Source organism: Solea solea, chromosome 6, assembly GCF_958295425.1.
Source record: "Solea solea chromosome 6, fSolSol10.1, whole genome shotgun sequence".
NCBI classification, from domain to species: domain Eukaryota; kingdom Metazoa; phylum Chordata; class Actinopteri; order Pleuronectiformes; family Soleidae; genus Solea; species Solea solea.
In genome coordinates, this window is record NC_081139.1 from 20,133,979 (window position 1) to 20,156,306 (window position 22,328).

General features: G+C 39.3%; 1 protein-coding gene across 1 annotated transcript; it reads right to left on the minus strand.

Moving 5' to 3' along the window:
* Positions 1-1,440: 1,440 nt before the first annotated feature.
* On the minus strand, positions 1,441-20,806 carry ccdc3b (coiled-coil domain containing 3b). Its single transcript, XM_058632758.1, has 3 exons — positions 19,929-20,806; positions 11,613-11,787; positions 1,441-3,191 (listed from the first exon to the last, which is right to left on the minus strand). The coding sequence occupies exons 1-3, from the start codon at positions 20,291-20,293 to the stop codon at positions 2,898-2,900; spliced, it is 834 nt and encodes a 277-aa protein (XP_058488741.1). The 5' UTR covers positions 20,294-20,806; the 3' UTR covers positions 1,441-2,897.
* Between the last annotated feature and the right edge of the window lie 1,522 nt (positions 20,807-22,328).

Consider the following 22,328-nt stretch of genomic DNA (forward strand, 5'->3'; position numbering starts at 1 on the left):
TCTCCTGGAAATTGCGTTGAAAATTTTGTCTGCCAAGACGATTCCACATCTGAAACGTTCTTGTGTTGCACCAGACGTAAACTGAACAAGAGCTTGACAGGAGGAGGAGGTCAAAACAGGACCATTTTTATTTTCAGGGATTCATTCTGTTTTTGAATTTACGCTGTTTTTTATTGGAAACCTTTGATTTATTGGTGATAAATCACACTAAAGATATCGTGTGTGCCCCTACGCTTTTATTATTTCTGTCTCTATTGCATGGAGAGCGGGAAACATTGTGATTGAGATATGAAACTTTTACTTGAATCCATCATCCCTCAACATTGCAACTTTTGGTTATTGCTTTCCTCTCTTTGGCTGCACACAATCATCTATATATATATATGCTGCAGAAGAAATAATTTATAAGGAATACACAGTTAAAGAACCTGAAGATCTTCTTATACTGCGTTCACACAAAAGCATATTTTCATGTATTTCCATCGTTCGTGCATCAACTGCTGGTGGCATCGGCCAGCCGGGCTGAGCCCGAGCCACTAGTATCATTGACTTCTTCAATGACCATTTACTGAGCTCTCTCCTTTTTGATTTTTTTTTGTGTTTGTGTCATAAAGCTCCAGGTTTCCACACACAGAAATCATATAACTTTCTCCTCCATGTCTGGGCACCGGCAATTATGTGACATCATCCGGAGAATCTCAACGCTGATTGGTCATCGCGACAACGCAAATTCTTCACCCGAAGTTGAACATTTTCAAGATGAGCGTTGGAGTGATGGTCGTGTTGTGCTGTTCACCCAATTTACCTGTGTGGCCCAGCCTATGTGAAATTCAATTCTGCACTGATTATGTAAAATTCGGGTCCGGTGTGAACGCAGCATTAGAGGTCCATTGTAAAACATTTAGGAGGGTTTCTTTGTCCAAGTGTATAATCACTTTAGGATTAAAATCTGATTGATTTTATAACTTTGTATGTACAAGGGACTACAGTACATAAAATTTTGCACTACCATATTTCTACAGCGGCCCAAACAAATAAACCAGTTCTCACCTTGTTACAGTCTGCAATCTCGCCATTAGATGTCACTAATTCTTACACACTGTATCTTTAATGCACATTAAAAACTCTATTACTTTTTTTCTCTTTTTTTTTTTTACAAATATTACATGTAGGGCTGCAACTTTATTATTTTCATAATCAATCTGTTGACTATTTTTTCGATTAATCAATTAGGTGTCTGGTCTGGTTTGGTTGTTTTCTAAACCTGAAAATGATGATGTTTCTCAAATGTCTTGTCTATGAACCACAATGATTCAGGTTTATATCTTTTAACCGATTAATAACCAAAATATTTGACAGTTAATTTAGTAATCAATTAATAATCAGCCCTTATCACATGCATCCCACCTGGGTGTTACCATCCAATAAATATCCAAATAGAACGTTTTCTAAAATATCATTTATTAATATATACAGAATGTAAAAACAAAAACAAAAACAAAAACTTCCATAACTGTTACACAAATGATTATGCTGCTGGCAAAGCAAACCAGATGTTTATAGTTAAGAGAAAGCAAAAATAACGAATAAAAAAACAAGCAAATGCAGAAAGTCTTCAAGAGGCAAACTCTTATTTCTGACACCGAAAGAAAGAAAGAAAAAACCAGCCTGGTACCACGCCAGGCTGACTGACTGGGTTCAGTAGGTGCTCAGCACCATGTTTTCAAGCACAAAAATGACATTGTCCTTCAGTACAACTTAGTATATGAATGGACACGGATGTTGCAGAAGTTGAAAAAAAACGCTCTGGAAACAAAAAAAACGTATCCTTTGCAAAAGTTTGTCAAGGTATGATTAATTTAAACTAATTAATGAAAACCAGACGAAGGTAGTTACCTCTGTCTAAATAGTGTTCTGGTCACCATTAAATAAAGCTACCTTTAACCAAGCTGGCTAACTGTACCCTGCTGTTAGTATGAGCTGTTAGCTGCTAACTTTAGCAAGCTGTTAGCATTAGCTTGATAAATGTAGCCCACTGTGAGAATTAGCCGTACGCTAGCTATTTATAGCCACCTAACAGCCATTTAATTTTCTTTGACAGCAGAGTGGAGCTAACTGCACTGATTACATTAATGTGTTCATTAATGTGGCCACAGCCCAATATGGTATTTATGTTATTGACACCATCTCCCTCTATCTTCTAATGTGATTGTATCCTGCTAAAATAAAGTGGATTCACTGTGGCATGTCTTTGGATCTGCAATGCAAGAAAACATAGTTGTCTCTTACCAAAATATACTACATTAAAGTGATTTCAGTGTGTTAAAGGACCATTTAAGAAGTTTAGAAATTGTCCGTCGCAATTATTTTTTGCTTAAAATAATCCTGATATGAGAATTTCATATTGTCCAAGCACACGTACATGGTCCTGTGCTTGTCAAGATTAGAAGATTAGAAAAGAAATTCTCTAAAAAATTATTTGGAGCATTTTATTGAACATATTTCTGACAAAAGAAATGGATTTACTATAACATTTAGAGAATGTGTAATGTGTCCAGCACAGAAAAAAAATCACAACTATTGAAAGAAAGAATTACGACTATTCAAAACTATCCAGTTGAGCTACTGCATGTGAGAAGATAACAGTTCACTTCAGGAAAAACAAATCATCTTTGTAGCTGATATTTGTAATGGCACCAGTCAGTTTCACCAGGAAATGAAGTTAACATATTAAATAGGTTAATGATAAGAATCTAATGTTGGTTTAAACTAATCAGCTACTTGTTGTTGTTATCACCGCCCCCAGTTTTTTACCCAAATATCTTGTCAGTCTGTTTGTCGCTGATGCCTCATTGGGAGCAAAAAGTGTTTTACATACAATGAAAGAAATTCAATGTCTAATTTTTTAGTTTCTTGGTGACAACCTTTTTCAGGGACGGGTTCTTCTGGTCCTGGGTGGTGTCCTGATCCGGGTGAGTCTGGGGTGTCTTTGACTCGTAGATTTGTTTATGGTTGAGGGTCTGCTGTTCCTTCGTGGTTTCTCTTTGGGCCTGACGCAGCAGACGTTTCATGGTCTTCACCTTTTCCCGCAAGTGGCCGTTGGCTTTCTCCAAGGTGCGCACCTTCTGTGAGAGAGTCCTCACCATCTCTTCCTCCTCAAACAGAGCCTTCTGCACTGTGGAGCACAGTAACTGTCAAGAGAAGAGGGAACGATTTTACTTAATGATGGTGAATAAATGTGCAATTGATTAACAGCACTCCAGGCAAACATGATTAACTGTGATCCATTTAAACATTTACAGCTTTCTGCTTTAAAGACACTTCATTTTAACACTAGAATTTGACACCAACTGTTTCTCAATTGAAAGTAAAATACAAAGGATTTGACTCGATGCAGAGTATAATTAACTCTGAACGCTGAAATGTCACCAACAAAGCACCAATTATATAACACTCCTTCATTTGTGCATGCATTTTCTACTTCTTCAAAACTTCTTTTTTGAATCTTGGTTAGTGTTTAACAATGTAGCGCAGTTTCTAATGTCTTGTATTATAATGTTTCACATTCAAAATATTGCATGTTTTAGTTCCTGTTAATACAATATAGGTTGTCCTAAATTATGGGATATATTATTATGGTCTTGCCTACTTAAATAATGCTATGTAGCATTGCAATTTCATTCTGTATTCCATTTTTAGATTAAAACTTTTACATATGTCTTACGGACTACAGAGAAAAAATATAATTTTGGTGCATTTCCAGAACAATATCTTATTCATGTGCACTATCCCTGTTTGACTAATCCAATAAATAAGGAAAGTATTACTGTAGATACTTTCACATTCATCCTGTCAAAGATTTACTGTATGTTCAACAGAAAAACTATACATTTTTCAATTAAGCCTTCAGTCTTTGGGTTTATGAATCTTTTAATGGTTTGTAACGAGAGCCTAAATGAACAGTATAACATATATTTCTCCCTATTACTGTGAGAGATGTGTTGTCCAATTTAAAAAATGACAGTTTGTCTCTGTGAGTTTTACAGTCTGTACAAGAACACCCTCTGCTCTCTTTTGCAAGGAAAACTGGAATTTCTTCCTTTTTTCCTTATTGTACCAAGACTCATTAAACATCATTTAACAAAATCTCATACTTGGTTTGCAACCAAATTCTTTCCAATGTTAGCATATATTTCTCAAATTTCTAATTGTTTACTTTTGGTGCTCAAGAAAGACCAGCTCATTTTCTGTAAGACATCCCACTGACTTTTATCCTGCGGTGTAAAGTTGAGTGAAATCATATTTGGAGTTTTTTCCGTCACGGCTCATACAAAATGTTTATTGTCAGATTTCATTTCATTTATGACGTAACACGTGACAGATAATATGCTGTTTTTGATACTAGATTCCCTTTGACTGAAAGTCAAATGAGTGTAAGCTTCTGGCATGATCCTGTGATTGAGCACCACTGCCAACAGCTCATAACTACTTAAGCATATTTCACTATTTATGTATTGGAAATAAATAGGAACCTTTTTTAACAGGGGGGAAATTGAAGAAATGAATCACCAAGTATTTTTATTAGTGTGTGGAAATATGTTGAGAATTCAAGCGTCACCATGTGTCGTATTGTGCTGTTTTTTGTTTTCATAAGCCAAAGACACACATGCACTGAAGTCCGAGATAAAGAAGAGACATAAATCTGTGTTAAGTTAATGTGAGGTAACTTCTTGTTAGATGAAGCCCGACATGCTTGCGAACCTGCGACAGGCGATCCAAAGGGCCCAGAAAAAACAATGTGCTCCAGATGCTTGTCTGCCTGAGTGTGGATTTCCTCCACAGATCCTAAAGCTTCCACATGGGCCAACGTTAAACACTCATGTAAATTCCCTTCCATCAGATAACAACCACTGAGGGCTTGAAAGGAAATGTTAAAAATGTGCTGCCGGCTGTCGGCCCACATCACTGGTAAATGCATTACTCGCTGTTATTATCAGCTATAGATTTCTCCCATGTGCTCTTGCTTGTGCCCCATTTAGGGATTTAAAGAGGATGTGAAAGCTCATAATGTAAAGATTGAAGTATAAGAGCAGAACAATCAAGTAATGGAAAGTGACACAAATCCTGTTGAGTGCACTCAGATCAGACTTAGTGCTTGTACACATAGAGTGAGTTTAGGAGAATCAGCAATTTCATATCAGCCTTTTTATCCACAAGGAACCAGCGTCTGGAGCCGGAAAAGACTCAAGCTAAGGCCGTAGTCTGACTAAGACAAACAACTTGGAGAGTCTGAGTATACATGTGGAGGAGAAAATCGATTAGCTAGTGTGTATTGAATCAGTTTCAAACAACAAAAGGTGAGATGGATCGTGCTGTGGTTCTGTATGTTTCGTACCTGCTGTACATGTTAATCGTTATACCAATTAAAATACAAATTAGATCGAGCATGGCTCTTGTGGTTGTCGTGTTGTCCGAAGAAAGATGCCGTCATCGTAAGGTTTTCCGGCAACAGCACTGCAATTTATACATCGTCTCCTTCTACTGGGTCAAAGACCAGGTAGGAAATTTTGGTGCATGCGCAGAACCTCAAGTCCAACTCCAGTCCGACTAAGCATATACATGCAGGACTATGAATTGTATTATCCAGGTATGTTAGTCTGATTAAGAATAGCTCGATTTAAGTCGGACTAACACATTTACATGACATTAAGAAAAACTAATTATTGTCTCAGTTCGACTAAAATTGGATTTTTAACATGCATGTAAAAGCACTGACAGGTCCCAGAGTGAGGCCATACAGTGGCACACGTGGCTAGCGCTGTTGCCTCACAGCAAGACGGATGCTGGTTCTGGACCCCACCTTTCGCCATGTGTCAGCTGGGATTGTCACCAGCACCCTGTGACCCTCAAGCTAACAGTAGACAATGGACAGATGAAAAAATAAATAAATCAAATTACCACCCTTGCATTTTCATACAACTAATACTCAACATTGGGAAAACAATGATGTCACAGCAACCCCCTCTACTCTTGTATTCTTGTATCGTCTTGTATTTGGAGTTTGTGTACAGCATGCAAATGTTATGCTCCACATCTTCTGTTATGGATGTATGTCTGAGGCCACATACAGGCCTGGAGTAGTTGAAGACATTTCTTGAAACGCTGCCAATATTACGGAAAACTTTTTAAGAATGAAAAAGCAAAAGGTTGCACAGAGAAAGTTCTGTTTCCGTGTGGATAAGACTTTAAACGTGACACCTGCAGCTGGTTTCTCTTTCAGGCTGAGCTACATGTGTCTACGAATCCTGGAGAAATTGCCTGTGAAAGTCTGGAGCCTTAAGTGATACATCGATATGCAGCATAAACCTCCCTCTGTTGTCAGACTCTCACATGGACGTGTCTGTGAAGCTTATCATTCATCCAGGTCATTGTATCTTCAGTAGTTTGCTGCAAGTGGGCCTGCTTGTGTTAAGTTGAAGACGTTTCACCTTTCATCCAAGAGGCTTCTCGGTATTCAGCCGAAAACGACTCTCAGCGCTGTAGTATATGTGCCAGGCCAGGATTTTTTTTCCCAAGGTTGAGTTTTGGTTGTCAACACGAAAATGGAAGGGTGATGTTATGAGATCTTTTCACTCTGGGACATGTTTCCCATAAATAGTGTTTCTATGGCTCCCAAAATGTGGGAGAAAAGCTGATACAATACAAAACTTTTGTGAATTCACCTGAACTCGTCCTTCTTACAGACACTTGACTTCTGGAGGCTGGTTATCTGTCTAGAAAGTCTAGAGAGTCTAGAGAGCAGACTGTGTCTCTCAGGTGACCCCAACAACCCTCGTTCACACCTTGACAACCTGAAAATGGGTCAGGGAACCCGTTTTGCCAAAGAGTTTGTTGAGCCCGTCAGGTGAGGACACTGTCTGCAGCCTTTTTACAACTGATGTTTCTGTGTATGCGTTGGGAATAAAAAATGTGCACAGATACACATCAGCACAGATGATATATTAAAAAACTGATGTAGTCTCCCAGTTTGCTGCTGCAGCTAATCAGGAAGTAAGAACGTACTAAATAGCCACTAGGGGGCGACTCCACTGGTTGCAAAAATAAGTTAGTTTGAATGGGAGTCTATAGGAAAATTAGCTTCTACCTCATTTAATTTCAGTAAATATTTTCCTGTAGAATATCACCAACAGTACAGACAGTTATTGTTTTCCATTGCAGGACTTATTCCTATTGTCAGTTGTGCTGCCCAAATGACGCATCTCCATGCTTCAAACTTCAAACTAAGAGTTTGAAGCTACTCTTAGAGGAGAGTTAGCGTTCAGATTCTTAATGGATGACTCAATGACCATTTAAAAAAAGAGCTTATATTACTGATAAAAATGATCCCAGGTTAAATTTGATTTACTGTGGTTTGGATAATGTGACGTGTGTGGTATGATCTGTTCTGATGTGAGTTTAGGTCAACAACGGTTGCTCAGACCCAGAAAAAACAACAAAGTCTGTTTTTTATTTTTCTCAGAGGAAATTTAATCACGGGAATGATGTAAGAAGAAAGCAGCGCTGATATCTAAATGTCGCTCAGTAATTATAATCACAGGCCTGACCCAAAGGTTTGCCGTTAATGGAAATATAAACCATGTTTTCATTCTCTTTGCTCATGGCAAGTATGTTTTTGCTTTTATGATTAGTCAGCAAATGATTGGAAACAGACAGAAGAACACTGACCTAAATCAAGTGGATTATGCCAAAGGTTTTGATTCATTAAAGGGGATAAAGAAGTGGTGAAGAAATAACTGGAAACCATTTATGAACTGGCACAGACTGTGACACAAACCGAATGAGTTTACAGAGTGAAGGAGAACCAGGTGTTTGCCTGTGGTGAAAATGAGCTAAAGTGACAGGGAGATGTAAACTGGAGCTCAAGCCTTCTGATGTAGCTCATCTTAAAATCTAGTATCCATCAGTATCAATGTAAAAGGCTCTCAGCAGAGTCGTAACTTTCAGATGTTCTCATCAATCTGTGTGTGTAATCCAGAAGCTATTCTCTGATTAGAGGTTATGATGTTCTTTTATGATTTATGCACATACCCTGGTTTTACTTTAGTTAGTGATTTTCTTCATTTCCATGGATTCCTGTCTGTCTACAGCTTCCAGAGGAGTCGTGTTTTTTTCCAGGCCATCGAAAATCCTCCTCCTCGTCCTCCTTCAGTATCGATTATGTTGACTGCACTTGGTTTACTGGTATTAATGTTTGTGATGAATTTCTTCTGGGACCCGAAACTAAGTATTGTATTCTGTATCATATTCATCTTTATTGTCTTCATTATATGAGGAATTCCAAAATCCCACTTCTCTTAATCTTTGAAATATCTGGTGTTGCATGATCAACATTCCCAAACAGATGTTCATTTAAAGCTGCAGTACGTAACCTTTGATGATTGGTTTTTGTAGTTGTTCTTCTTTGTATTTTCACTCATACTCTGACCTGTTTGCAGTCTCCCTCCTTTACTCAATGTGCAATGTTGCTGTCTTGACATAAAACGTATTACTTCCTGTGTGCAGCTGGGTAATGTTGCCGGGCGACACAAGAGCTAAACCTTGCTATACTGAGAAACACAGGGAAATCACTACAGTTTTAACAATGATCCACAGAAAATCTTAAAATCCTAATATTTGAAATTAATCAATGATCAAATTATTTACCAGGGTAATCCCTTTTTTCATAAATTAAATTAAATGTTGGCTTGTTCTGAAGATCACATGTTTGAAAATGAAAAACATTTGACAGTATAGTGTTAGAAAGTGAGACATCTGAGGCCTAATCTTTTTCTCTGATTGACAGGGTTCCCACACCTCACATTCAAGGACTTTCCATGACTTATTCCCTTAAATTCAAGGACTGAATGTGCTGACACATCTTAAGATGGGAGGGCAACTTGTAGGAGCCGCGTCACCCGCGCACTTTCAATGACCCATGTCTACGCAGGGGGATTTTCAAAAACTTTCAAGGGCCTTGAAATATTTTTTTTCAAATTCACAAACTTTGAAGGATTTCAAGGACACTGTGGGAAGCCTAGGCCTAACACATATGGAAACAAAACTTTACCAGTAATATAATCTTATGTTTTTTAAAAAGTTTTCCATAAACAAGAAATTCATCCATGCAAAAACCGCCCCAAAAGGTACACATGCCAGACCTGTATGTGGCGCTTTAATGTTGTTACAGAAATACACCAAAAAAACAGACAAGGAGACGTTGAGTCTATACATAAAGCATAAAGCTTCTTTTTTTTAAATACAGCTTTTTCGAATAAGTAGACATCACAATGTATACGATAACAGAAACAGAGACAGAATGAAGATAGCCAGAGCGGCCAGATAATGAAAATAATAATTATCACAAAGTGACAATATCCAAACACAAGAAGACGAAGACGATGAAGATAATAGAGAACGCAAGTCCAAGAGAGAGGTGGAGCGATGACATCATCATTTTCCCAAAGTAGCAGTGGGTGTCTACATGAAAATGCAAGGGTGGTGCTTTAAAATGTTCCCACTCTGGGACCTGTTTTCAATAAATAGCATTTCAGTGCTAACAAAAAGCTGATTCTCCTGAACTTGTACTGCTTCCAAAACATTGTGCACCCAGTGGCTTTGGTCTCATGGGTCATGTGGTATTGTTGGTTCTGTAGAGTTTGGGTTCCACAAAGAAGAAATTAATTGATATTGATGACTTTTCTTTATTCTGACAGTGTTTAAAGGAGGACAATTGCTTAAAAATTGTTTAACCAGTCACAGACTATTGTCTCTATGTGAGGTCACTCTAAATATTAAGGGTTTCGTCTTTGAAGAAACAAATACTTAATTTAACAACAGAATTGGTTTGACACAAACAATGGTTTAAGCGGATTTTCCCTTTAAAACATATGAGAGTTCTTTGTCTGACAAAAACCTCAGGAGATTATTTTGCATTTGGTTTCCCATCTTAATTTATCTGGCCAGCGTCTTTGTAGTTTTACTTTGAAAACACCACAATACTTCAGGCTACTTGAGCATACTGAGCTCTTTCCTCTAAGTACATGTGGAACCATGTGGGGGGCGACTGTGGTTCAGTGGGTAGAGTGGGTTCGATCCCCGGCTCCTCTAGTTTATAAGCCCATGTCCCCGGGCAAGACATTCAACCACAAATTGCTCCTGAGGGCTGTGCCACCAGCATGTGAGTCAGTGTGAATTGTGTGTGATAAAATGCTAAATATATACTCATCGGCAACTTTGTTGGGTCACCACTTCAACTGCTTATTAAAGCTCCACTGAGGAACTTCTGTCACCCCCTGAAGAATTCTGAGTAATTACCAAAACAATGCTGGGAAGCCTTTATGCCAAAGTGATCCCACCCCGACTGTTACCCAGTTGCATTAACTTCAAATTCCATAAAAAATTCCATAAAAAACCTGTTGTTTTGGAGTTTTTTAAGCAAAGCAATCCACTTCTGAAACTTTTCACGCCAACTCTCTGCAGCCGTGTTGCTCGACTAGCGCTACGTAGCTGTTGTGCTTCTGCCTTGCCCTTGATCACTCGTGATGTTAAATGAATCATTTTGGTGCACAGTGGGTGGCATGAGAAAGAAACACCACTATAATGAGAAACACAGAGAGAGAAGAGTTGCCTGGAGCTGATATGCAAATATCTTACCAGCCAATTACATGGCAGCTGCTCAATGGGATTAGGTATGCAGACATTAACAAGACGACCTGCTGAAGTTCAAACTGAGCAGTAGAATGGTGGGAGAAACGTGATTTAAGTGACTTTGAACATGCAGGATTTTCAGAAACAAAGGAGAACGACCAGACTGGTTGGAGATGAAGACAAACAACAACTTGTTACAACCAAAGGCAAGATACCATTTCCTGCCACTTTCTTAGATCTCCTATACCTAATAAAGTGGTCAGTGAATGTAGTTGTGCACTATGAATGTGAATGAATGGATAACTGGAAAAACTGTGGTGTAATATGTTTAGAGTGTTCATCAAGACTGCAAAAAAGTGCTAGATTAGTTCAGATGATGTGAGACAAGTGGCTGCTTCAAGTGTGGAGGAATAAAATAATTATACTCAAAACTAGATATCTTAAGATAAATTTGAGCTGAAGTAATTTTTTTTATTTTGGAGTTAAATATTTTAAAAACCATTAAACTGGTTTACTTGTTTAAATCAAGTTCAGTGAAACCTGCGAAAGACTGGCAGCTGTTGGTGGACCTCGAGCAACAGCTGAAGTTTCCCAGCCACATCGCAGTCACCACCCTGCGACCAGACATCGTCCTCGAGTCCACTAAACAGCTGTGCTACTGGAGCTGACTGTTCCATGGGAAGACAACTTGGAAGAAGCCTTTGAAAGGAAGCTCTCCAAGTATGCAGGACTAGTCAGCGACTGCCAGTGGATGCAGTTCATGTTCTACAAACAAATCTGTGGACTCACCTGAATTTTTGAATAAAATGTTGGATACTGCCTTCAAACACCGTAGAGTAGAAGAAGAACAGAGAACATCAAAGGAATTCAACACTTCATGAACACGAGCATCTGGCAAACATTGGTGGCTCTGAGCATCTGCTTACCCTGCTGTCCTCCTGAGCCTCCCACTCCGGGGTGAAGCTGTGGACCTGAGTGCCGGGCGTGCAGTTGGAAAACTGGAAGAGGCTGGAAAATGCACGATGGTTGTCTGCAGTGTCAGGGAAGATGGGGTCCTGGAAGTTCACTCCATGAGGGACAATATTGTAGTTCTCATCCATCCTGCAATGAAAGAGGACAAGGTTCCTAATCATTCTCTTGTGAACCGAGTAAAAAATGTGTTAATTTTTCATTCAAACTTAGTTCACTTCCATGTTTAGTTAAGTCAGGAGCCATTTAATTGGACTATGATGTCACGTACTTGCTGGCTGTATGTACCAAGACAAAAACAAAAAGGAGAGAGTGTGGCAAATGGTCAGCAAAGAAGATGACGCCAGCGGCTCATGCTCGCGCTGGCCGGCCGACAGTTGATGTTGCACAAAAATGCAGTAATCCCACAGCACGAATGACGCAGTGCAAATGGTGCGGTGCAATGTGACACGCTGCAGCGTGGAAATTCACGCACGATGTGAACGCGGCATTAGGCGTTTTCCGGTTGACCTATTATATTAGCTGGCAGCTAGTTGTTAGCATATCAGGCACCATTTTATGTCTTTCTACCATCAGTTAAGTTGAAAGTATTAAATTCTTTAAGCATACATTTGGTCTCTCTGTCAGTCTGAAAATGCACTGGTTTGGATTTCGCCATGTTTTTCCCGCTATTGTCTTCTTCCACTGTGCACCAGGTTCACCAGGTTATTTTTCAGTCTATAGTAACTTTACCGTGTTATCTATGTGTGTTAGTCCAACTTTGACGATTTGATTAAATACAACTTCAGACTGATTTACATGTTAAATGCACTTTAAAACTCTTTACGACGCTGATGCGTTTTCATCTCTAAAACAAATTGAGCTGTGAAGACAATTCTTTTAAATCACAGTGAATGAGGAGAATCAAAAGGTTTATCCTACTGACTCTGTTGCACCGAGTCTCAACAGCAGCAAACAACCATGTTAAAACAGCCAAATGAAAGGATTTTGGAACGAAAAAAAACCCAAACATGTATTTATATGCAGAATAGCAAGCAGACCCTGGTCTATTATTATTCAAACTCAAGCATTACATCAAAATACAAGCCAAACTGATTCACTGGGCATGTTTCATATCTTCTCCTACGATGTGAAGTGTGTGTGTGAGGGAGGAAGCAGCGTTTTTTTCATACATCTGGATTCCATCTCGTTTCCCTCAAGGGACATCAAAAGTTTGGTCCCTATCAGACCGGGTGTGTGTGGTGTGTGTGTGTGTGTGTGTGTGTTTGTGTGTGTAGGTTAAAAGAGTATGGAGAAGTTTGAAGCTTTCACTTCAGCAGAAAGAGGTCAGAGTTCACATACACATGCAGTAACCATGAGGTCAGAAGAACTGAGTGTCCTCATGAATTTGACTGTTTTTTTTTTTTTACTGCTCTGGAAACTTGAGTGACTTGAAATGCCATATTTTTGTACATTACACAGTTTTTGCTGAGTTTAACAACTCACAATGTTAAAAAACACAGTCTGAAGCGACAGTATTTATTTATTTATTTATTTATTTATTCATTTAGCTGTTTTTAATTCGCCCTGATCATTTTGTGTTTTTTTTTATTCTTAAAATTCTAATCCTGCATCACAGAGTAGGGACAAATCTGGTAAAATGATACATACACCAAACCAGGGGTAACGAAAGGCAATAGAGTGCAATTTTCCCTAAAATATTAGTCTATTTTAAGAAAAACTCTCATAGTAAAAATAACTATTACATATGAGTTAATAAAATTCAGTTTTCTTTGTGAGATTGGCACAGTGCCCTGGAGGACAAAAGTGCTAGAAGATGAGTGAGTTTTCTTTGCCAAGTGACAAAAGTAGAAAAAGGAAAGCTGAAAGTCTGCTGCTAACTAGTGGTCGGAGGCTTGAATACAACTCAAGACAGTCAAGAATTTTTCCATATCAATACAAAAATCCAAGAATTGATATCATGCCATGAAATAACGTTATATTTCAGTTTAGAAACAGTTTCTTCCGGCCCATTACAGACTAATTTGTCATTTGTATTGTTTTATTTTAACTGTTATAATAACTTGCAGACTCAGGGCATTGCTGTGAAAAAAAATCTAAATTCTCAGTCAATTTCCCTGAAACAACAATGGTTATTATTACCATGTTGCTTTTACTTGGATCTGCTCTTCTTGTATTGAGCTGTTTTCTTTTGACAGAGAATTTAAGAATCTCGAAAAGTGAGATATAGGCTAAAGTTTTCACAGCGAACATTTGGCGGACACAGCACACTCAATCAGTCTGGTTTAAAGGTCCGCGGGGAGATTCCCTGGTTACACTTTTCTCTTTGTGAAGCTCTGATTCGCCCTGTCCCGAGAGCTCATATCCATGATTGATTGGGAAAACTGTTTTGGTCTGAGACAGTGTTGTTGAGGGTTTTATAGCAGGAAATGGACGTTCACTGGAGACTGCAATGAGAACCTCTCAGTTTTGGCCTTCGAGACAAACTCTTCTCTCCGTCTTAGTGTTTAGGCGTCAAAATGTGCCAAATAACAGATCAGAGGAAACCACTTTTATTATGAAAGGTACTCCTGAGCATAGAAAATTACCCTTTTTCTCATACTCTGAAACCACTTTCGTGCTAAAATTAACAGTATAGAGCTCCAGTAGCTGACATCACACAACTATGGTTACGCGACTCTGGCAGGCAACAGCGCTGCTCGCCTCTATAGATGTTATTGTAGACAACACATAATGTAAATCAGGCATTATGTCAGAAAACTTGTGTCTTCGCCGGCTGTTTTCATCATAAAAAGTGAAGACGGTGGATGGATGTTTCGCCCCGGGACGCCAAAACTGTCGGAGACAGGATAACAGGAGAACATTTCATCGTTTCTTAAAGATCCAGAGAGAGTGCGGAGGTGAATCACTGCCTGTTCAAAGCCAGCAGAAGAAGATGGAGCGATGGGAACCCACAAGCAAATGATTTTGGATGCGGAGATGGAGGTGGCAGAACTAAAGATGCTGAGATTTTCGTTGAGAGTGGACAGGATTAGAATTTAGCATATTTGAGGGACAGTTTGGGTGTCTAAAGGTTTGGAAATTAAGTAAGAGAGTCAAAGTTGAGATGGTTTGAGATGATTATATTGGACAAAGGATGTTGCAGATGGAGCTGCTAGGCTGGAGGAAAAGCGGAAGACCACAGAGAAGGTTCATGGATGTTGTGAAGATGAATGATCCACTGTGGCGACCCCCAAACATTATCTTTAGCCGATAGTCTCCAGAGTTGAATGTTTGTCACAAAGCCAGATGCCACACACTTGTTTCCCTCCAGACTCTTTGAGTGACTCTCTGGAGTCAGATGGAGGGAAGTTAATCATTAATTGTTTTATTCTTACAGTTGCTTTGGCAGTGTAAACATATGTTTTCTCATGCCAATAAAGCACAGGTTTTGCGATATGTCAATCAATCTCTGTGGATTTAAAGTGGGCAGTAAATGGATTAAATCCAGTGCCGATCATTTTTGCAGCACCTTTGACTGCCATGATGGCGCTGTGTTGTGGTGATTTCACCATCACTCCTGCATCTTCTGTGGGTGAATTGTGACGCCATGAACAACCATGGAGCTCAGTGACAATGCTGCTGTGTTATCATCCCAATTCTGTTAAATTTTATTTGTATAGCACCAAATGACAACATTATCTATAATCAACATATATTATCTCAAGGCACTGTACATAGTAAGACAGAAACCTTTACACTACTATATAGAGAGACGACTATTCCCCCTGACGCCTTGTCCGGAACAGCATCCCATGAAGGATGAAGGCTCCCTTGTCTCGGTTGATGGTCCTTGGGGCACCCTTACCATACCTGTCTTACTAAATGAAAATTTAAGTTCAAGTATATCACTTTAGATGTAAGTAAACACTTTCCTGAGGACTTAATGATCTGAAACACTTTTTCAATGGCACATGATGTGGATTTTGTAAATTATGTTCCAATTTAGGAGAACGTATAGATGATCAGGGATGGCGCATATGAGTGGAAATGACACTTGTGCATTTCAGGATTTAAAAAAAACAGACAAATCACCAATCTCAAAACCTCAAAGTTCAGTCCATTGTTCCCAATTTGACAAAAGACAATGTAGGTAAACACTCTTGGGGGAGGCCACTTCTCTAGAGCCACTGAGAGAAAACAGCACTGGTTTACTGGAGTAATCATTGCTTCTTAATCACTGTCAGCTCGGCTCTTAAACTCTGTTTTGAATATGGCTCAGACGTTTCTTGTGGAGGTGGCCAAGCTGATTAATAACACACTCCGGATGTTTTCACCCTCACAACATAGGGGCGCAGTAAAGTTGCCCCCGCAGGTGTGATATATTACCACTCAGCAGCAGCAATGAGGTTTTTTTTTTTTTTTTTTTTTTTTTTTAATCATTAAACCCAGCTACTTTCTGGTTTCTTTGCTCCATATAACAAAGAAATGATTAAAACTGAGTCATTTTGGTTTGTGGACAAAACTAGACATGTTGAGGTCTGGGGAAAAAACAATCAACATTTTTCAACATTTTATGGACCAAACAACAAATCAGTTCATCAAGAGAAAATAATTGACAGATGTATTGATGATGAAAATAGTCTTTTGTTGCAGCCCTGGTAAGTTTGTGCACATGATGTGTAACATAAGCGATACAAGTAGCATTGATGTTGGCTCTACTGCTGCAGACCCTCATGTGGGACAGACAAACATTCAAGTTGAGGAATGCCTTTCATCCCCCCCTTATATATAACTACATCTCTTTGAGAGAGAAAAAAAGACAGAAAGAGAGAAATATCAGTATGTGCTGTCAGCTCAGGGTCTATAAATGGTATATAATGGTGTGTATTTCAGCTGTACTTTGCTGACACTGCTGGTGTGCTGATAACTCTGACTTAAAATACTTTGTAGGTTCACCTTCACGCTGTTGGGAAATGTCTGGCTCCATAATTACACTGGCTGGAATGTAATAGACGTTTCCTGAGCAACAGTGTTGTTTCTGTCCAACACAGACGTATACGTTTTTTTCAAATCTCAGTGGAAACTTTGGCAGGTTATTAAATGCATTATTAACGTGAAATCAATACACTGTCAGATACTGATTAAAAGCCAAATTGTGTGGGTTGTGCCAGCCTTCTGCCTCTGAGTGCAAATCCTTCCATGACTGACGATTGATTCCATCCTCTGACGGTCTTTGCGTCTATTTGATGACAGATTTCTGCACAGGTTTGAAGAGTCGCTTGGTTTCATTGGTGAGAAATGTCAGGAATGAAGAGGGAGGAAGTTTCATCCATTTATCCATTTTCTACTGCTTTATATTCCATATGAGGTTCATGTGGGTTGGAGCCAATCTCAGCTGACATAGGGTGGAAGGTGGCATAAACCCTGGACAGGGTCCATCCGGTCCCTCACAGGCCAACAACCATTTATGGCACTTCTCCACTACACAGTTTCGGCACGGTGCAACTTTTTTTCTTGCTTTTCAATTAGTGTTAGAACCTGGTACCTGGTATCTGGCAAGGTTCCAAGGGAGTTAAGCCGACACTAAAATGTGACGTCAACTAACTGCTGTCCAGTGATTGTCTGAGTCGTCACTGGAAGAGTCATGAGTGCGACGTCTGACACAAGAATCAAAGCAAACAATGCCGAACTTTAGATCAATAAAAAAAAACTTAAAAATCCTGATGACATGCGTTAATCTCCAACATTTATCATGGAAATGTCGGAAATCTCAATGTTTAACAAAGGAGTCCGGTGTATTTAGCGGCAGCCATGACAAAAGCTTGCAATGATGAGCGGCCAGCCGCAATAGTTTCATGCAGCTGTGCTATGATGACTCAGAACCAGACCCAAACATGTACAGTCAAGCTGTGCTTGACGAAGTTTGTTTACACCGCCATGTTGGCAGGAAAAGGCATTCAGACATGATGACAAGATGACCTGTTGAAGTTTGAACCCAGCATCAGAATCAATAAGAACGTGAATTTGAACGTGGCACGGTTGTTGTTGCCATGTCCGATTCTGACAATTTCAGAACCTACTGGTTATTACTGGAATCATAGGATAGCACAAGACAAAGAGAGTATACACTGACATCCATTCAGGTATCTGGATGCAATTGCCTTGTTGATGTTAAAAGGTAAGAGGATAATGGCCACTGGTTCAAAAATGATAGAAATTTGATAATAACTTGTTACGACCAATGTTCACAGAAAGCCATCTCTGTTTGTCTGTGTCAAACCCTGAAGCAGATGTTCTACAGCAGCCATAGACCACACACATCAGGTGTCTTTTGTTCCTAATAAAGTGGCTGGTGAGTATATGCACATCTAATCTCTGTGAAGAAGTGTCTTCATTGCAGTTTTAGAAATCCCAGTGGTTGACATCTCTCCACTTTAAATATTTAACTATCACACATGTGTTCACTGTGTCAGAGGGCTGCCAAAACCTCACTGTGGAGCCAGCAATGATGTAAGTGTATGACCGAGAGACGGCAGGAGGTCCTTGTCCACACAGTTGTCTAAACCCACATAAAATTTAACAACTGTAAAATATACATGTGAGACTTTGGTCTTTCATCTTTTATAGTGCTTCTTATTTTTGCTCTGCATTCAGTTTTGATGGATTCATCGACCACAGCATGAAAACATCAATATCAAACACCTGACATTACTAACCTTTTCTTTTCATACTGGATTTTTATTATGCTACTAAAAAAAACGGTAATCAGAAAAAGTCTCGTGTCCATGTGTAATCTGATCAGCAAAGTGTAGTTTACTGTAGCTGTGAGACACATCTGGACAACAGGACACAAGTGGACCATGTCTTGTTATCTCTTGGCAACAGACACAGAGACAAAAGGGAAAAAAGGGATGTTCTTATCGTTGGCTCAAAAGCACAAAGGCCGTCGAGATTGCATCCATCTTATCCTTATCTTACTCTGGATGTCATCACAATCTCAACTCCCAGTGTCTCATGATCACAAACACAGCTTTCAGTCAAAACAAAATCCAAGTTAGGAAGTTCTTTGAAAGATGCCATTATTTACATTAGATTAATGTGCACTTTTTTCCCAGTGGTTATGTTCATGTTAAATGTTATCTATGGTTTTATTGTAAAACACTTTGACTTAACTCTTTATAAAATGTGCTTTATAAATAAATTTGAATTGACAACAATCTGTGTGTAGCAACAAAATCTTAAAAGAAACCTCACCCACGTTTGACTTTATCACATAACAAACCAACGTTTTCAATGCTGCAGCCTCAGTGGACAGTTCCTTTTGTCTATTCTTTATAGGCCTAGAATGAATTTTTTCACCCATTTTTTCTTTCACCCCAACACGTCGACGGAGATGACTGCATATCTTTCTCTGTTAAAGATACAGTGCGTAAATTGTAGCAAGCTGCAGCTGAATGTCGATGTGTCACTGTTTGTAGAGCATTATTATTATTGTCTGGTATTGCTAACGGCTGCTCCGACATGTCACTCCAATTTCCAACCTCCGACTTGTGTTGTAAATGGAATGCAGCATGTCCCTCCCCTCACTGTTCCCTTCCAAGTGTATTGGAGAAACTACGTAGCCTTCAAGTAACATCAAAAATATGTCTTTGTTTGTCTATTGTGGGCTACTTAAAACACATGGTGGTCCAAATTGCCGACTCACCTTCGATATACACATAAAAGGCTCATTCTTTGTTAATGAAAAGTCATGATTTTTACACAAAAATATAACCTTTTTAACTTTAATTTCTACCAAATGAAAAAATAATGTCATCTGAATTTTACACCCTGGACTTTTCTTCTCTGTTTTTCTTTCTTTTGTGTGGGAGAACCAATAAAACTCTGAAATCCAGTGTAGTAATCTAACAAAGTAGAAATACTTACACGTTTCAACATGGGGTTACCAAGGACACACACATAGACAGAGCCATGAATTAAACCCACAACCTTCTAGTTGAAAGACAACTCACCCTACCACTGAGCTACCATGACTCAATCCTAACTCCTCCCTGTTTTAATACTTAAAACTTAAGTACATTTTATATCAGAAAATTACTTTTGATACTTAAGTACAATAAATGTCAAGACTTTTACTGAAGTAATAGTATTTTTTTTTAAAGTGACTTCAACTTATACCAAAGTCATTTTCTGGTACTTTTACATGAGTATCACTTTTTAGGTACTTTACATATACAAGACAGTGTGTTTATTTAAACGGGTAACACCAGGGACATATGAGCGTCACTCACCTCAGGAAGAAGTAGTAGTTATTGTTTTTGGTGACACTGTAGGTGAAGCAGGGGAAGTATCCCAGGCCAGTGACATTAAACCTGGAGCCGGCGGGGACCTCCAGCATGCTGCCCCACGCCTGGTCGCACAGCAGCTCTATCTCGGCTGAGTAGAGCAGGTCGGTGTCGTGCTGCCACGGCAGGTAGTTGTACACACTGTACGACTCCTTGTGCAGCGCCAACACCTTGGCAAAGACTATAATCTCGGCCAGCTCAGCACGGCACGCTTCTGTCTGGGGTCTCCAGTCGTGGGCCAGCTCACATCCCCAGCTGCCGCCGGGACGCGCCGCTGCCACAGCACACGCCAAAACAATTGTAATCCACATGACGCGACACAGAGGAGACGGGACGCGCGTGGGTCACTGAAGGCGCACCGATGCGCACGATGCAGCTGACGGATGAAATCAAGACGACGAAGAAGAAAGAACTAGTGCAGGGGTTTCACACCATGCACATACTTCCTTCACACTTGTGTCAGTTAAAGAACAAAAACTTAACCCGGGACCGTTTGTAACTTCTCTGCAGGACTGTGCGCCCTCTGTAACAGCCACAACAATCTAAGATCAATGGATCAATGGATCAGCCCATTCACATCATCATCAGCAGCAGCAGCAGCAGCAGCATCCCATTGGAAACTCTCAGCCTCTCTGCTCTCCTCAAGAGACCCCCAAAGAAAATGTGATTAAATGAAAATGAAAACAAATACAAAAAAAAGAAAACTTTCTGGGAAAAAAAATCACAGCAACTCCTGCAGCTGCTCCACTGTCCACGAGATTATGCAGCATTTAATGAGTGCACCCCCCAAAATACCGTCGTGATTTCCCTCTCAGGAACAGAGCAATAAAAGACAAAAGGTTCGAATTCATGAAAGACCTGTCATGCCCTCTAATGGCCATATTTGGGCATAGCAGCTATAAATGCAGCGTCGACAGGATCAAGTAGGATGTAATACAGGCCCGGCACCAGCATGTTGGAGATTAAATCGGGGGCCAATGAAGTGTAGAGAGGGGGCGGTGCCAAGAAAAATAGGCTATAGGCTACATTTCACAAACACATAAGCCCACACACATAAACTAGTAGATCAACAAAACCACTATAACCTACAGTCTCACCACTCTAAAACAACCGTACATACCTTAATACAGTTGAATTATTTGGTGTGGGATAAAGTGATCATTGCTCTTCAGTTCAGGGGGCAATACTATAATATCACCTCACCATGCACTTCCAAATGTGTTGGTCACACTATATAACTTTCATGGATATCATTAAAACTCAAACATATTTAGCTTGTCCATTGTGGGGTACTGTAAAAACATGTCAGCCTCCTGAGAGCTGACCTGGACTCCTGATATACATGTAAAAGGGTCATTCTGGGTTAATGAAAACTATGCTTGTACAAAAAATTTACTTATTTTATCTTTAAAGTATGCCAAATAAAACTAATTTTTAAAGCGGACCTTTAATCTGTAAAATTAAAACATAAATGTGGAAAAAAAAACGTACTCATAAATCACAGCAAATCCTCCAGCTGCTCCACAGTTAAGGAATGTGCCTCAAAAATGTGTGATTTGCTCACAAGAACAGAGCAATAAAAGACAAAGGCCAGAATAACATTTTCTGAAAGGACTGTGATGCCCTCTTGTGGTCATGTTTGGGTATAGCAGCTATAAAGGCAGCGTCGAGGGGTTCAAGTAGGATGTAATATCATATCACCCTGCTCTTCCAAGTGTGTTGGTGACACTATGTAACCTTCAATTACCATTGTGGGCTACTCCAAAATGTCGGCCTCCTGATATACTTGCAAAAGGGTTATTCTGGGGTCATGAAAACTACTCTTATACAAAAAAGTGTACTTATTTTATCTTTAAAGTCTGCCAAAAAAAAGAAGGAAAGAATCTCACCTACATTTTACGCACTGGTCCTTTCTGAAAAATCACAGCATTTTTTTTAAATTGCTGTATAGAGAAAATAATCCACAGATTATGAAAATAATAATTAAAGTTTTGGTAGCCTTTTATTTTTTGAAGAATCTCTCGCACCCTCTAGTGGTAATGGTTGAATATAGCAGTTTACAAATGCATTGTGAACAGTAAAAGCAGGATTCCATATAAGAACATTGAAACTAGGGCTGAAAGTTACTTGATTACCAAAGTAATTGTGAACTAATGTAATACTCTATTAACTGGTTTGAATGTAGTTGTTGTTTTTTTGTGTGTGTTTTTTTTTTTACAAAAAAACTTAAAACAAGTTTTCTGATTTTTCAGCTTCTCAAATGTGAATATTTTCTGGTTTATTTGCCCCGCTTGACAAAGAAATCAGAAAAACTGAATAATTTTGGTTTAAGGACAAAACCACCCA

Bases quoted from the DNA above. Each gene is read 5' to 3' on its own strand.
- ccdc3b (XM_058632758.1), bottom strand. From the start codon at position 20,293: ATGTGGATTACAATTGTTTTGGCGTGTGCTGTGGCAGCGGCGCGTCCC. The intron at 11,788-19,928 runs GTGAGTGACGCT...CTTTCATTGCAG, and splicing joins AACTACTACTTCTTCCTGAG to GATGGATGAGAACTACAATA. The intron at 3,192-11,612 runs GTAAGCAGATGC...TTCTCTTGACAG, and splicing joins AGGCTCAGGAGGACAGCAGG to TTACTGTGCTCCACAGTGCA.